Source organism: Stomoxys calcitrans, chromosome 1, assembly GCF_963082655.1.
Source record: "Stomoxys calcitrans chromosome 1, idStoCalc2.1, whole genome shotgun sequence".
In the NCBI taxonomy this organism is placed as follows: domain Eukaryota; kingdom Metazoa; phylum Arthropoda; class Insecta; order Diptera; family Muscidae; genus Stomoxys; species Stomoxys calcitrans.
In genome coordinates, this window is record NC_081552.1 from 5,009,298 (window position 1) to 5,023,974 (window position 14,677).

Consider the following 14,677-nt stretch of genomic DNA (forward strand, 5'->3'; position numbering starts at 1 on the left):
CTTGAAGGTGGTGGTGAAACGCCCTCCGACGCCCCTCCACACAGTGATGCAAGAAGTCTCTCCAACTGAAAAAGTATGCGATGGCGGCCTTCTCGAATATTGAGAGGGCATTTAACAACGAGGAGATGAGTCGACTGTCACCGCCCTGAGCCGCATGGGGAGACAGAATACGGCCAAGCTTCCCTTCTGAACACTATGGCTGCGGTGGGTGGACTGAGGAGGGTTTCAGAGACAGGGACTGGATTGGGGTTATACTACGACACACACAACTTTTCAGGGACAGCTATGTGCCATAACGATCGACGCAAAAGAACACCTGGGAAGGGATTTACAATTTTCGAAATCTGTATACACATATAGCGGCCCTCAAGGCCGTGGGTTCGAGGACAGTGAGGTCGAAGTTGTTAGCGGAATGTGTGAAATACCTGAAAAGACTCCAGTTTTACGACATAGTACTAACATGTATTAGCGCATACAACAGTCTTTATGGATAGCTGCAAGATAGAGACAGGGACTGGATTGGGGCTATACTACGACACACACAACATTTCAGGGAGAGCTATGTGTCATAACGATCGACGCAAAAGAACACCTTGGAAGGGATTTACAATTTTCGAAATCTGTATACGCATATGGCGGCCCTCAAGGCCGTGGGTTCAAAGACAGTGAGGTCGAAGTTGTTGGAGGAATGTGTGGAATACCTGAAAATACTCCAGTTTCACGACATAGAACTTTATTAGCGCTTACTCCCTACTCTCTTCTTGTAATTTCTTTTTGTCACATCTTTTCATTCTCTTTTCACCAAAGGTCGGGCTGGCCACCGAGTGAACTCACCTTTTCATGGTGGGCTATCCATTCAACAGAGCACAGAGCTCTGACCGAAAGAACATACACTCGCTCGGCAGGCTCACCGATATACCGATATTTTGTGTGTCGGAGTATGGCCCCAATCCAGTCCCTGTCTTGGAACTGTCCATAAAGACCGAGGTATCATTCTCTTCAAACACATGATTCCCTTCCCATCCCTCCCTCCCGGGAAGCGAATCCATAGAACATCTCACCTTAGAGGCGTTCCACTCATCGGCCGCCTTGAAGTTACTTGAAGTCTATGGTTTCTATGTTTATATTATGTATGTATGTTTAAATTTTGTATAGACCCAAAGTATAATTTGACAAAGTATAACGAAGTTTAACAAAGCAATAACAACAACCAAAATAAAAATTTGTATAATGTATGGCAACTTTTGTCAGTTGATGCCGGTAATAGTGTGTTTTGCCAGTCCCGCAGCAAGAAAATGTGTAATTAAACCAACACAAAAAACTTGAAGTTGTGAGTAATTACCAGGTAGTGTACCGTAAACAGCTGATTACAATTTTTTCTGGCGAAGTGCACTATCCGTCAACGAGTTGTGGTTGTGTGTTTCTATTATAGTTAGGAACCATAACACACAAACGACGAAAAATGGCGCCAACTAGTAACAACTAGTAAACAGAGTTGCACTTATCAGTGATTTTGACAAATAGTGCACTCAATATTTTGTTGTTGGACAACTGCCACTACCTGCAAATGAAAATATCTTGGTTGTGATATACCATGGATAAAGATTTTATTTTTAATTTAAAGCACATTCGAACTATCTTTTTATTTATTTACGTGTAAAAGACCATTTAATGTTCCCATTTGCTCTGCTCTTCTCAATGGTTTTCTTTAGCTGTTGCAAACCCAATATTTTTTAACACATAGGTGCTCGCCTACTGCGTTTAATATCCAAGTTAATTTGCAATAAAAATCTGCTGCCATCCGTATAATGGGAAGAAGACACTCCAGGTCGACGGCCCCTGTGCATCCTTTTTTTCTTCGTTTTATTACCCGCCAGTACCATTTTTTCTTTAGTTTAAAATCTTTTCACTCTATCAAGTATTCTTCGGAAGTACGCGGCGATGTTTTTTTTCTGTCACGCATCACCCGGACTGCATTTGGGTTTGCCTCCATTTTTTCAAACATCAAGGATTATCGATTTATGAGAATTTAAACCATGGCGTAGCCTACAAATACCAACACATTTCTAATAAACAATTAAATGAACACAAAAAGTAATTTTCTTTTAATTTCCCTGCTTACTTACTAATGACAAGTTAAATTGTTCTAAGTTCGGCCGGGCCGAATCTTGGGAACCCTCCACCATGAATTCTGCTCAAAGATGTATACAAAATAAATTTAGTTGAAGGGCATAATTTTATGCGACATAATAAAACTTCTGTCAAACGAGCAAAAATTAAAGCTCTAGTAACCAAACAAAGATGATCGAGATCGAGAGACCGGTTTACGCCATGTTTCAAACCGATTTGGGCTGCACTTAACAGAGTTGTTGGAAGTCATACTATGTGAAAAATTTCAGCCAAATCGGACAAAAATTGCGGCTTCCAGGGGCTGAAGAAGTCAAATGGGGAGATCGGTTTATATGGGAGCTATATAAGGTTCTCCACCGATTTAGACCGTACTTGGCACAGTGGTTGCAAGTCTTAACAGAACACTACATGCAATATTTCAGCCAAATTGGAAAAAAAAATGCAGGCTCCAGTCAAATCGGCAGATCGGTTTATATGGGAGCTATATCAGGTTATATACCGATTTGGATTGTACTTGGCACAGTTGTCAGAAGTCATAACAGAACTCCACATACAAAATTTCAGCCAATGCATATGTCGAACTCATTTCCCGGCATCTCTTTTTAGGCAAACAAAGGATAAAAGAAAATAATTGCTATTTTAATGGAACTATATCAAGTTATGGTTCATTTCGGACCATAATTGAATTGAATATTGGAGGCCATAGTGGAGGTCATTGTGTAAAATTTCAGACAAATCTAGTAAGCATTGCGCAGAAGAAGAGATCGGTTTATATGGGAACTGTATTAGGCTATCAACCGATTCAGACAATATTCGAAACGTATGTTGAAGGTCATGGGAGCAGCCGTTGTACAATATTTCAGCCGAATCGAATAATAATTGCGCCCTTTAAAGGCTCAAGAAGTCAAGATCCCAGATCGGTTTATATGGCAGCTATATCAGGTTATGGACCGATTTGAACCATACTTAGTGCATTTGTGGAAAGTCATAACTTAACACGTCGTGCAAAATTTCAGCCAAATCGTATAGGAATTGCGCCCTCCAGACGCCCAAGAAGTCAAGACCCAAGATTGGTTTATATGACAGCTATATCAGGTTATGGACCGACTTCAACCATACTCAACACTGTTGTTGGAAGTCATAACAAAACACGTAATGCAAAGTTTCAAATCGGATAATATTGGCGTCTTCTACTGGCTCAAGAAGTCAAGATCCAAGATCGGTTTTTATGGCTGCAATATCGAAACATGGGCCGATAAGAATTATTTGTGCGGCTAGCTTTACTCCTTCGAAAGTTAGCGTGCTTTCGACAGACAGACGGACGGACATAGCTAGATCGACTTAAAATGTCATGACGATCAAGAATATATACACTTCATGGGGTCTAAGACGAATATTTCGAGGAGTTACAAACAGAATGACGAAATTGTTGTACCCCCATCCTATGGTGGAGGGTGGTTGCTGAAAAATCCCATTTTGATCAACTGGCTTTGGCAACTTCTGTTGAATGTAGCCATCCATAATGCAAACTTGTCGACTGACAACGTAATTGACCTAAGGTTGCCATCCATAACGGGCCCATTAATTCTAGCCGCGTATCGCTATTAATTTCATATCGCTAAATCGCTAAATCTCGCATATATAAATTTAGTTAGCTTAGTTCACATATGTAGATGAATGAGGCAAACTAGTTTTTACTTAAAATGAAAATTCCTGAAATTTGAATACATTTTTGTAAAAAAGATGAAACTTGTACAACTTCCACATGTTGTCCGAAGATAATTATACGTCGATACATCACGAAGAAAACTTATTGAATATGGACTGTTTCTTTAAAAGCGAGCTGATCGAGGATTTAGTAAAAACGCCAGCAGCTTTAGATTGGGTTTTGGTTTGGTTTCGCATGAACATTCCATTGAGTAACAGGGAATACTTCTCTCATACCAATGAGTGCAGTCCGATTAAAGTTTGAGCTCAAAGATAAGGGGCCTTCTTTTTTATGCCGAGTCCGAACGGCGTGCCGCATAGCGACACCACTTGGTAGAGAAGTTTTAACACGGCAGGATACCTTAAAAATTTTAGCAAGCATAGCCACCGATGAAAATTTTGTTGATGTTCACGCCGCGATTTGAACCCAGGCGTTCGCCGTCGTAGGCGGCGGGCATGCTAACCTCTGCGCCGCGGTGGCCTCCAATTTAACTAATCACTAAGGAAAGGCAAAAGTCGGGCGGTGCCGACTGTATAATACCCTACACCTACCCTATAAGTGCAAAGTGGGAGCTATATCTAAGTCTGGACCAATTCGATGGACCTCGGCGGATGTTTTCGGATGGGTTATTTAAAAATCCGTATCAAATTTCGGGCAAATATGTTCAAACTATTGACAAATGACAACATTATTGCTAATTACCCAAAAACTGACGAGCATATGTATGGGAGCTTTTATCTAAATCTGAACAGATTTCGATATGGTGGTAGTCGTTGAGGAAAGGGTTGTGGAAAATTTTGGTAAGATTGGTCAATAAATGCGCTTGCAGGGGCTGTGGAAGTGAAAATCGGGCGATATACATTTGTATATGGCAGCTATATCTAAATCTGAACACATTTCTATGAAATTCACCAGCCATAGGAAAATCGTTCCTGCCAAATTTCGAGAGAATCGGTTAACAAATGAGCACTTTATTGCAATATTTCTCAAAATCGGACGAACATATATATGGGAGCTATATCTAAATCTGAATCGAATTCGGCCAAACTCTACAGGTATTGTGGTAGTCGTCGAGGAAAGCGATGTACAATGTTTTCGGAATATTGGTCAATAAATGCTCTTTCAGTGACTCTATGAGTGAAAATCGGGCGATATATATGAGTGCTATATGTAAATCTAAATCGATTTCTATGAATTTCACCAGTATTGTCGACAGTTGCAAAACTTATCAATGGGTCTATCTCTCTTCCTTCTGGGTGTTACAAACAAATCCACTAAGTTATAATACCCTGTACCACAGTGGTGGTGTAGGGTTAATGATTATTAAAAAGGCATATTTAATGCATTTTTTATCAAACATTTATTTTTATTGGAACAGATCTTAATAAATTCATTATAAGTTCCTTAACCTTTTCCTAAAAATCTCGAAGTACGACTTTGTTTGCACTGCAATTAAATGAAAAAAAAACGTTAAAAAATAAAATGTACCTTAATTTCATTACCTAAACCCATATAGTAGTCCTTTCTATGATAATAACTTTTCCCCGTTGCCGTCCCGAGAAATCGTAACTATTTTTCCCGTTTCCCGGGAAGTGAAAGACCCAGGGAAATAGCAAACTCAAATTCCAGCAGATGCAGCCCCATTAACTTGTTTAGAGCTAGGATTGATAACAGCGTGTTGGATGTGTGTCCTGATTGCCACACGACACACGCCGCCTGTTTAACTGTCCAGTCAATCGTACTCGACTTAAGACCCGATCCCTGTGGACGCACTCCAACTTCATAGCAGAGTTCCTTAATCTAAATATTCCATATAAGCAGGGTACTTTCTCAGTTCTGCTTTCACAACAGTTGTGAAAACTTTAAAAATAAAGGGTTTCCCAATAAGTCTGTGTGGTGTTATTTTTGAATCACCCAGTATTTCGGTAGCTGTCACTTTTGAAGTTTTTTATTCTTTGAAATTTGACAAGTAGAAACTACGCCATTATTCAATCCCATGGCAGCCGGTTGTACGCACCAGATTGACCCGATGGAACCGTCATCGGCAAGGGCTGCCGCCTCAGTGTACGTGTTCGTCTTTTTTCGTCATGAGAGAGGCACATCCGAACATCGTGTTATCTGACGAGATAAATTTCCCAATAGAGAAGTTGATAAACTCCCAAAATAATCATGTTTACCGTGCACGAATTTGAGCCTACGAACCGCCGCCCGAAGTAATTTTGCATCTCATTATGGTGGTATGGGGAGCTGTGATCGCCGATGGCGTAAGAGCGATTTGGATGTACCAATAAGATTCGGCACCGTCACATGAAGAACGTGTAAACCAAGAATGCGTACATTAGGCAGCCAGTTGCACGTACCGGAATGACCCGATGGAATTCTTCATCGGCAAGGGTTGCCCCCACGGTCTTCAACACACTGGCACGGGATAACTGTGAGCACCACACAGTCTATCTGTGTGAGGACCTATCTTTGTGGTGTTCATTGCTATCACGAGAAGCTTAGCTGCGAGCCACCGGGCGCTCCACACGGAATGGCTGCAACGGCAGTCGCAGACAATCAGAGGTATCGAGCAGAAAGTCTCAGTTAGAGGTCGGGCGGCACAGGCTCTTGTTCAAATACGGAGTGTCTATGATGCTCCATATATGACATGAGCGAGCTACCGGGCGCTTCCACAGGTTGCGGATAGTGGAATGCTCCACACGGAATAGCTGCAACGGCAGTTGCAGACAATCAGCGGTATCGAGCAGAAAGTCTTAGTGGGAGGTCGGGCGGCACCGGCTCTTGTTCAAATACGGAGTGCCTTTGGCGAGTTATTGGCGCCTTTAAATAACCAATGGCCACCCTATTCCCGCGGCGATCGGTGCTTTGGACCGGTACGAGCTTGCTCACCTACAGGAGCTTGACCAGGAACGCCACCTCCACCTAAGAATGTGGCTACAACAACAAGAATGGATAAAAAATCATGTTACACATTTCATTTCTTCCACGCAATGGCTATGTACTTCGCCCAATGCCAATCCGATGGAGTTTTCTATTTGGGTCATTTTATAGAGCAAGGCGAATATGCCAGTATGAATGCGCTGAAGAAAGCTATTGTACGGCGACGGGCCAAAATACCGGCAGATTAAATTCGTGCAGCTTACAACTTGTTTTATGATTGACTCACCTCAATAGTCAAAGCATCTATTCTTATATTTTGCATGGCGAGATTTCCTATATGATCTACTTCTACTGTTCCCGATCCATCCATCATGTAATGCATAATATTGCTGAAGTCGCCTAAGCCTGTGCGCAATTTCTCAAAACTCTTTGTCCAAGTAGGATGCTTAAGTCGGCTGGAATTGATTGTTGTAGTCTATGCAAATACTGCCGTAATGGTTTTAAATCTTCATAATAATTTACCCGATGGAATCCTTCATCGGCAAGGGCTGCCGCCTCAGTGTACAACATGCTACAACAACAACAACAATATGGGAGGATCTTCAGGATGTATTTCATTTCCATAAACAGTACTGCCCTCCGCAATAGTAACCTACTGGATGGATAATAGTATATTTTTGAAATTATCTAGCTTTTCATAAAAATGTCTTCTTTATTTGCCACCCGCTCCAACAAAATTTTCAACTACATATTTATGGCTGGTTTTGATACATTTATTTATAGTTTTTGTTATTTTTTTTTTAATAAATAGACTTTAATTAAGCATACATACATTATTATATTTATAACTTACGAAAATGGATGTTGGGTAAAAAGCAAATATTTGTCTAGAATCCTATAAAATTGGTAAAAAAAAATGTTAAAATATGAGTGAAATACTTATGACATGGCATGGATTCATTGCAGAATGTCATCAAAAGACTCCTTTAAAATGCCAGCATTAAACCCCGTTTACACTGCTCCCTCAATCCGGAATTAATGCTCTCGTCAGTCAGATTTTATTTAGGTAAACGGGTTTTTTATGGATGAGAGAGACAGAGGGCGACAATTGAACACAATTCGAAAAACTTTAGCCTTCAAAAGGAAATCCCGCATATTTTTTTCTTGTAAGTCAGTCCTAAGATTTTCAACTTAAAATTCTTACAACGCTGTTAGGATTAGTTTATTTTCATACAAAATATAAATGCAATGAATTTCCTACTACTATTTATAGGAAAGCCCTTTTTAATCGTACATCATACATTTATCATGTTTACTCGATTACTATACCTACATATGTTAATAGATATACCTATTGTCTATTTAAGTAGTTTTTCCCATAACATTTTGTTCGTTATTGCTGCAAATTATACAAATTTTTGTCCACCAAAATGCCATTTTCTATCAAGAAGCTCTCCACATCAGATGCGAAAAAGTCATCTGACAAGTCATCTGTAACACGTACGAAATTTCCAATGACAGCTTGTGCTTTATAAACAAGAAGAGCGGGTAGACCTTTTTTGCGAAAATCTCTGCTCATTCCAGCAACTGAACTGCAAATTTTAGCAAATTTCACTGTGGGATATTCCAAAGCCAAGGTGTCGAGGCATTTGTTTAAAGTGGCACATGCTGACACAGCTTTATCGTAGATGTGTATGATAACTGTTGTGTGTTTGTTCTCTTTTTCGACGCAGTTCAGGAATTCGGTGTGAGATGTTAAATTGAGAACTTTACCAAAATTCTGACTATGGCCGCATTGACGCAACATTTCCGACATGCGTTGCTTTTGAAATTGTTGCAAAAAATCTTCAGACATTAGTTCAGCAAATTCTGCATCCAATTCGTCTTGTTTTTTGCGTTCCTCTTCTTCTTGGGCGGTGGCTGTGGTCATGGTTAGCTTTTTGGCCAACTCGATTCTTTGTCTTTCGCTTTCCTCGCGCCGCTCTGCTTGTAATTGCTTAAATCTTTGCCAATCCTCCACAACACCTTTGGGTCCAGTGTTGGTGGAACCTTGTCGATAACCCGCTGCAGGTGGTGGAGGACATACATCAGGATCAATATATGCCTATTATGCATGCAAGAGAATACCAAAAGAAATTTAATATATGGATGATTATTTAGTAATTGAAAATTTCAATAACTACCTCGGGTCCTTGTTTTGCAGCCTTTCCCCCTCTATCGTCGTCTTCGTCGGGCTCATATTCACCCTCACTGCTGCTACAGTAGTATTCAAGTTTTTCTCCAAGTAATTTATCCTCCAATGTGGCCATTTTAGCACTTAACGTTTTGTGTTTTTGCCTTCAACTATCGCTAATGAATATAAATAAAATTGTGGTTGCACTAATTAAATTTAGTATCCAGTATCTTGGAAACTCAGAAATAAACATATGAGAATCCTTGCCACATATTTCGTTTCGGAGTCGGTGGTATTGCCAACGGTTGTTTACATGCGTTACCAATCCCGCTGGGGAATGGGAATGGAAAAAGTAACGGTCGCCAAATTAGAAAATAATGCTGAGCATGTGTAACCATCCAAAACGAAACATTGAACGAAACATTTTTTATAGCAATTAAAAACAATTCGGTTTTTTTCTGGGATTCACTAATGCCATGAGAATGTCAGTAGAAAGGAGATGCAATTAATAAGACAAATAAACACAAATGGTGTTAGTTTAGTTCAGACAATTGCGACACAGGCGAACACCTTTTATGGATACGAGGTTCTTGATTGTCGTAATGTCATGAGTCGATTAGGCGTTTTCCTTCTATCACATGACTAGACATCGCAAACATATGTAAATGCAAATATTTTTTGGAAAAAAAAGAAATTCCTAGGAATTTTTGCATATATTATGCAAACTGGATATTTTCTATAGTTTTGGAATATTTTCCATTTCTCTTGAAGCTATTTTGATATCAAAAACGACAGATATCCAAAATGGGTGAACTGGTTTAAGCGAATTTTTGTTTACACCATTAAAGTAACCCCAAAAACACGAATCTGGTAAAAAAACTTTTCGATCATGCTATTGGATGAACAGACAGATCGTGTCACTATGTGGCTCAAATGAAAGGTATTTGAAAGTACAATACGAATCTGTCTATCAGTTTTTGAACCATTAGGACTATATGGATAAAGCAGTCATGAAGACCGATCTCCCCATAAAAGGCACATTTATTAACTAATTTCGCTCAAATTTTAAACAGTGAGTTACATTACACACCTCACCACCTGTGTCAAATTTGATACAGACCGGACAATGTTTGGATTTACAGAAAAACAAAAAAAATTGGTTTCAACCACGAAATTAATTTTTTAATTGAAACTGCTTCAACCATGAAAATAATAATATAAACCATCGTTTTTAAAGAAGTAATTGAAAAAATTTCCAATTAAAAAAAATTGCGTATTCAATTAAAAAATGGTTGAAATTTTTTAAATTTTCAATTAATCATTAAAATGATTGGCATTTTTCGAAATGTGCAATAAATTTTTTAATCAATCCAACTAAAAGAGTGATTGAAATATTTTAAAATCCAGTTCATAGAATCGGCTGCCATGAGATAACTATAAATTTACCAAAATGTGGGGCGCATAGACATTTAAAATCTCCTTTCAGCTAAATCATGGAGGACGATATGTAATATGGTGCTTAAGTAGAATCAATTGAAGGCTACATTGCTGATATTATAAAAGAAAGGTTCTAACACCAATTTGTATTTAAAACATTTTTCGATTCAATTGAAAAAATGTATGATTCAATTAATATTTTAATTAAAAATTAACAAAATTTCAATCACCACTGAGATTGACTAATCAGATTTCAGATCAATTGAATCAATTAGCTTTTTTAATTGAAAAATTCCAAAAATCTCAGTCACGACTGTAATTGAAAAAAACATCATATTCAATTAAAAAATAATTTTTAATTGAAAACAATTTTTTTCAATTAAATTTTTAATTGAAAATTTTTTATCGATTTTTTTCTGTGTAGTTGACATAAGACCGATCTCACGATTTAAGGTTCTGTAACCGCAAACCGGGACTTCGCTGAAATTAAACAGTGAATTATATAAGATCCCTGGACATTTTTACCGAATTCGGAATCATGAATCATATATCGAATCCTGTTTGGATACAGTTACTCATAAACCAATCTCCCGATTTAAAGGTTCATTTATTATTCGATTTGTGTAAAATTTGGAACACTGGGTGTTGAGAGGAATAATCCAACTCGAAGTTCCAAACTTCAGTGAAAATTCACATTCTATGGGCTCAATGCCCTAAAATATCTAAATATGGTTCGATATGTATGGACTATTCTCGGAAAGGGTGATTTGTTTAGCTATTATCTTTTTGGCAACACTGGTTTAAACAGCTCACGCGCGTATCGTGTTTTGTTTCACTGTCAAACATTTTCAGTTTAGCCTATAATTGAACCATAAATCGTCTTACAAAAGAATAACGCTTGCAAATTATTGAATGTTATTATCAAAATGCGTTTCTTCCATTCCATCGACGAAACTCATTTTTGGCCGAATGGGAACGTAAATAAGCAGAATAGTCGATTTTGGAGTGAAGATCGGCCAGTACCAATGCATTCAGAAAAAGGTACAGTTTGGTGTGGTTTATGGGCTGGTGGCATCATTGGACCGTACTTCTTCAAAGACGATGCGTATCGTAACGAATAGTATACCCCCATTATATTCTTGATCGTTGTGACATTTTAAGTCGATCTAGCCATGTCCGTCCGTCTGTCTGTCGAAAGCACACTTACATTCGAAGAAGTAAAGCTAGACGCTTGAAAGATTGCACAAATACTTCTTATTAGTGTAGGTCGGTTGGGATTGTAAATGGGCCATATCGGTCCATGTTTTGATATAGCTGCCATATAAACCGATCTTGGGTTTTGACTTCTTGAGCCTCTAGAGTTCGCAATTATTATCCGATTTGAATGAAATTCCGCACAAAGTATTTTGTTATGATATCCAACAACTGTGCCAAGTATGTTTCAAATCGGTTCATAACCTCATATAGCTGCCATATAAACCGATCTGGGATCTTGACTTCTTGAGCCTCTAGGGGGCGCAATTATTATCCGATTTGAATGAAATTTTGCACAAAGTATTTTGTTATGATATCCAACAACTGTGCCAGGTATGCTTCAAATCGGTTCATAACCTGATATAGCTGTCATATAAACCGATCCGGGGACTTGACTTCTTGAGCCTCTAGAGGTCGCAATTCCTATCCGATTTGGCTGAAATTTTGTACGACGGATCCTCTCATGACCATCAACATACGTGTTTATTATGGTCTGAATCGGTCTATAGCCTGATACAGCTCCCATATAAATCGATTTCTCTATTTTACTTCTTGAGCCCCCAAAGGGCGCAATGCTTATTCGAATTGGCTGACATTTTACACAGGTCTCCAACATATAATTTAATTGTGGTCCGAACCGGACCATATCTTGATATCGCTCTAATAGCAGAGAAAATCTTTTCTTTTATCCTTTTTTTTTTGCCTAAGAAGAGATGCCGCGAAAAGAGCTCGACAAATGCGATCCATGGTGGAGGGTCTTATATTCGGCGCGACCGAACTTAGCTCGTTTTTACTTGTTTTTTATATGGAGTTTAACAGCATTCCGCCTAAAAATCTGAAATACTCAGCTATAGATACATTTAAGGCGGTGTATTCACCGGTTTATTCTGTGGAAGGAGAATAGCCAAGCAATGGACTAAAATGACTGGTGATATGACCGATAAATTGTGTTAATAGACACGAGTGTTTATTCTGTGAAAAGAATAATAAGCCAAAGTAGCCTCGCAATGGACTGGAATGACTGGTGATATGACTTGTAATTTGTGTTAATAGGGGTTGATTTTCCCAAACTTCCTGCAGGGTGTCTTTTCCCTATTGTTATGAAATTTGTGAACTCTGCGAAGAGTCCTAACGGTCCCTATGTACTTGTCATGTTTGCAACACTTCAGTCGGTTTTTAGGCACGGGAAAAACAATTTTAATTTTAATGGTTTTTTTCCCTCGCCTAAGGCTCTATTACGGCTTGTAGTTGTCTTATGACATATCAAATTTAGCACATGTTAAGTTGAACATATCGTGTGATACAAACGAAATTAACATATGAAAATCCCTTTTCAAAACAGCACATCTGTTTTTGTTTTCAATCGAATGAAAGTAACCCCAAATTAAATTGTTTTCACAAATTTATGATTGAACCAGCTTTCTCACAAATCTAATAATTATTACGCATATCAAAAATCAGCTGATGCTCAAATTTTTAGGTTATGTCATACGAAAATAACATACAGGTGTGTGTGTGTGTGTGACAGCAATAATGATGAATCGTATGTAAATTGACAATTTTGACAAACATTTCCCATCGCATGCGAATACAAAAAATGACATGACATCATAAGACATCTATATACCGTGTAATAGCGCCTTTAATAGTTATCTCCGCAAATTATTATACTAAACTATATTGAATAAAACTGTATGCATTTTTATTTAACTTATTTCAGGAGGCCACCGCAGCGCAGAGGTTAGCATGTCCGCCAGGGTTCAAATCCTGGCGAGGCGATCATAAAATTCTCAGCCGTGGTTATCCCCTCCTAATGCTGGCGACATTGCCATGTATTGGGTTGCCCAAAAAGTAATTACGGATGTTTCATATAGTCGGCGTTGACAAATTTTTTCACAGCTTGTGACTCTGTAATTGCATTCTTTCTTCTTTCAGTTATCAGCTGTTACTTTTAGCTTGCTTTAGAAAAAAAGTGTAAAAAAAGTATATTTGATTACAGTTCATTCTAAGTTTTATTAAAAATGCATTTACTTTCTTTTACAAAATCCGCAATTACTTTTTGGGCAACCCAATAAAAACTTCCCCTCAAAAGAGGTGCCGCACTGCGGCACGCCGTTCGGATTCGTCTATAAAAAGGAGGTCCCTTATCATTGAGCTTAAACTTGAATCGGACTGTACTCATTGATATGTGAGAAGTTTGCCCCTGGAAGAGGTGCCATTTGCACAGGAAGAGGTGCTATTAAAAATTTTATTTTCCTTATTTAAAGCCAGCCCATGTTAAACCTACCGCAACATATGCCAAAATTGGAAAATATTATTCCTTATGCTGTAAAAGAAGGCGCAGCGGAGCGAACCGATTCAGTCAGTAAGTAACAACCAACAAATTATCAAAGAACAAAAACATTCACATCAAACACGACCCGACCTCCGTGCACTTCGATTCTATTTTTGATGTTTTTATTGAAGAATACTCAAATTAATTCGACTTCATAGATATTCCATATAATAGGCCATGCATATGTCTATGGAAGTGTTCAAACAAATGAATTATGGGCTATTTGGATATGGAGGGAGCTAATTCAATAATTATTAACACGACGCGATGTCTTCCACAATAATTTGTGGTCACATTAATCAAATCATAGACATAGAAATTTGAAAACTATTCGATATGGACAAATTATATGTTCCAATCCAATATCAATGTCTCATAAAATTTATAAACACACAATTTAAGTTATAGCGATGAAAACAAAACACAGCAACTAATGATTTGTTCCCCTCGGATTTATGGACACAGCCCAGATCATTTTGGCAATAGCACACACACACACACACACACAAAAGACATTAAAAACATTTGTCTGGTGTACATTTAACTTTGATTGTGCATGTACACATATACGAGTACTTACACTTGTAAAATTTATCTTTATCTTTTCTCGCTTGGAATCGATTTGATATGTTGCTTGTTCAGTTTTGCTTCCATAGAGTGTGGAACGCTGCCATTGCTAATTGGCATTGTCCTCTGCCATTTGTTGCCGTTTGATATGATGGAAATGTCGCCGCCACAACTGTGAGCCAATTTGTTG

At 38.4% G+C, this 14,677-nt stretch overlaps 1 protein-coding gene across 1 annotated transcript; it reads right to left on the minus strand.

The window, feature by feature from the left end:
- Nucleotides 1-7,912: 7,912 nt before the first annotated feature.
- Nucleotides 7,913-14,591, minus strand: LOC106087063 (phosducin-like protein). The gene is made up of 3 exons (XM_013251955.2): nucleotides 14,501-14,591; nucleotides 8,905-9,070; nucleotides 7,913-8,825 (listed from the first exon to the last, which is right to left on the minus strand). Exons 2-3 carry the CDS (start codon nucleotides 9,028-9,030, stop codon nucleotides 8,115-8,117), a joined length of 837 nt encoding a protein of 278 aa, XP_013107409.1. The 5' UTR covers nucleotides 9,031-9,070; nucleotides 14,501-14,591; the 3' UTR covers nucleotides 7,913-8,114.
- Between the last annotated feature and the right edge of the window lie 86 nt (nucleotides 14,592-14,677).

Excerpts from the sequence above, each read along its gene's own strand:
- LOC106087063 (XM_013251955.2), bottom strand. The coding sequence starts at position 9,030 with ATGGCCACATTGGAGGATAAATTACTTGGAGAAAAACTTGAATACTAC. Across the intron at positions 8,826-8,904 it reads CTGCAAAACAAGGACCCGAG|GCATATATTGATCCTGATGT; the intron begins GTAGTTATTGAA and ends CATGCATAATAG.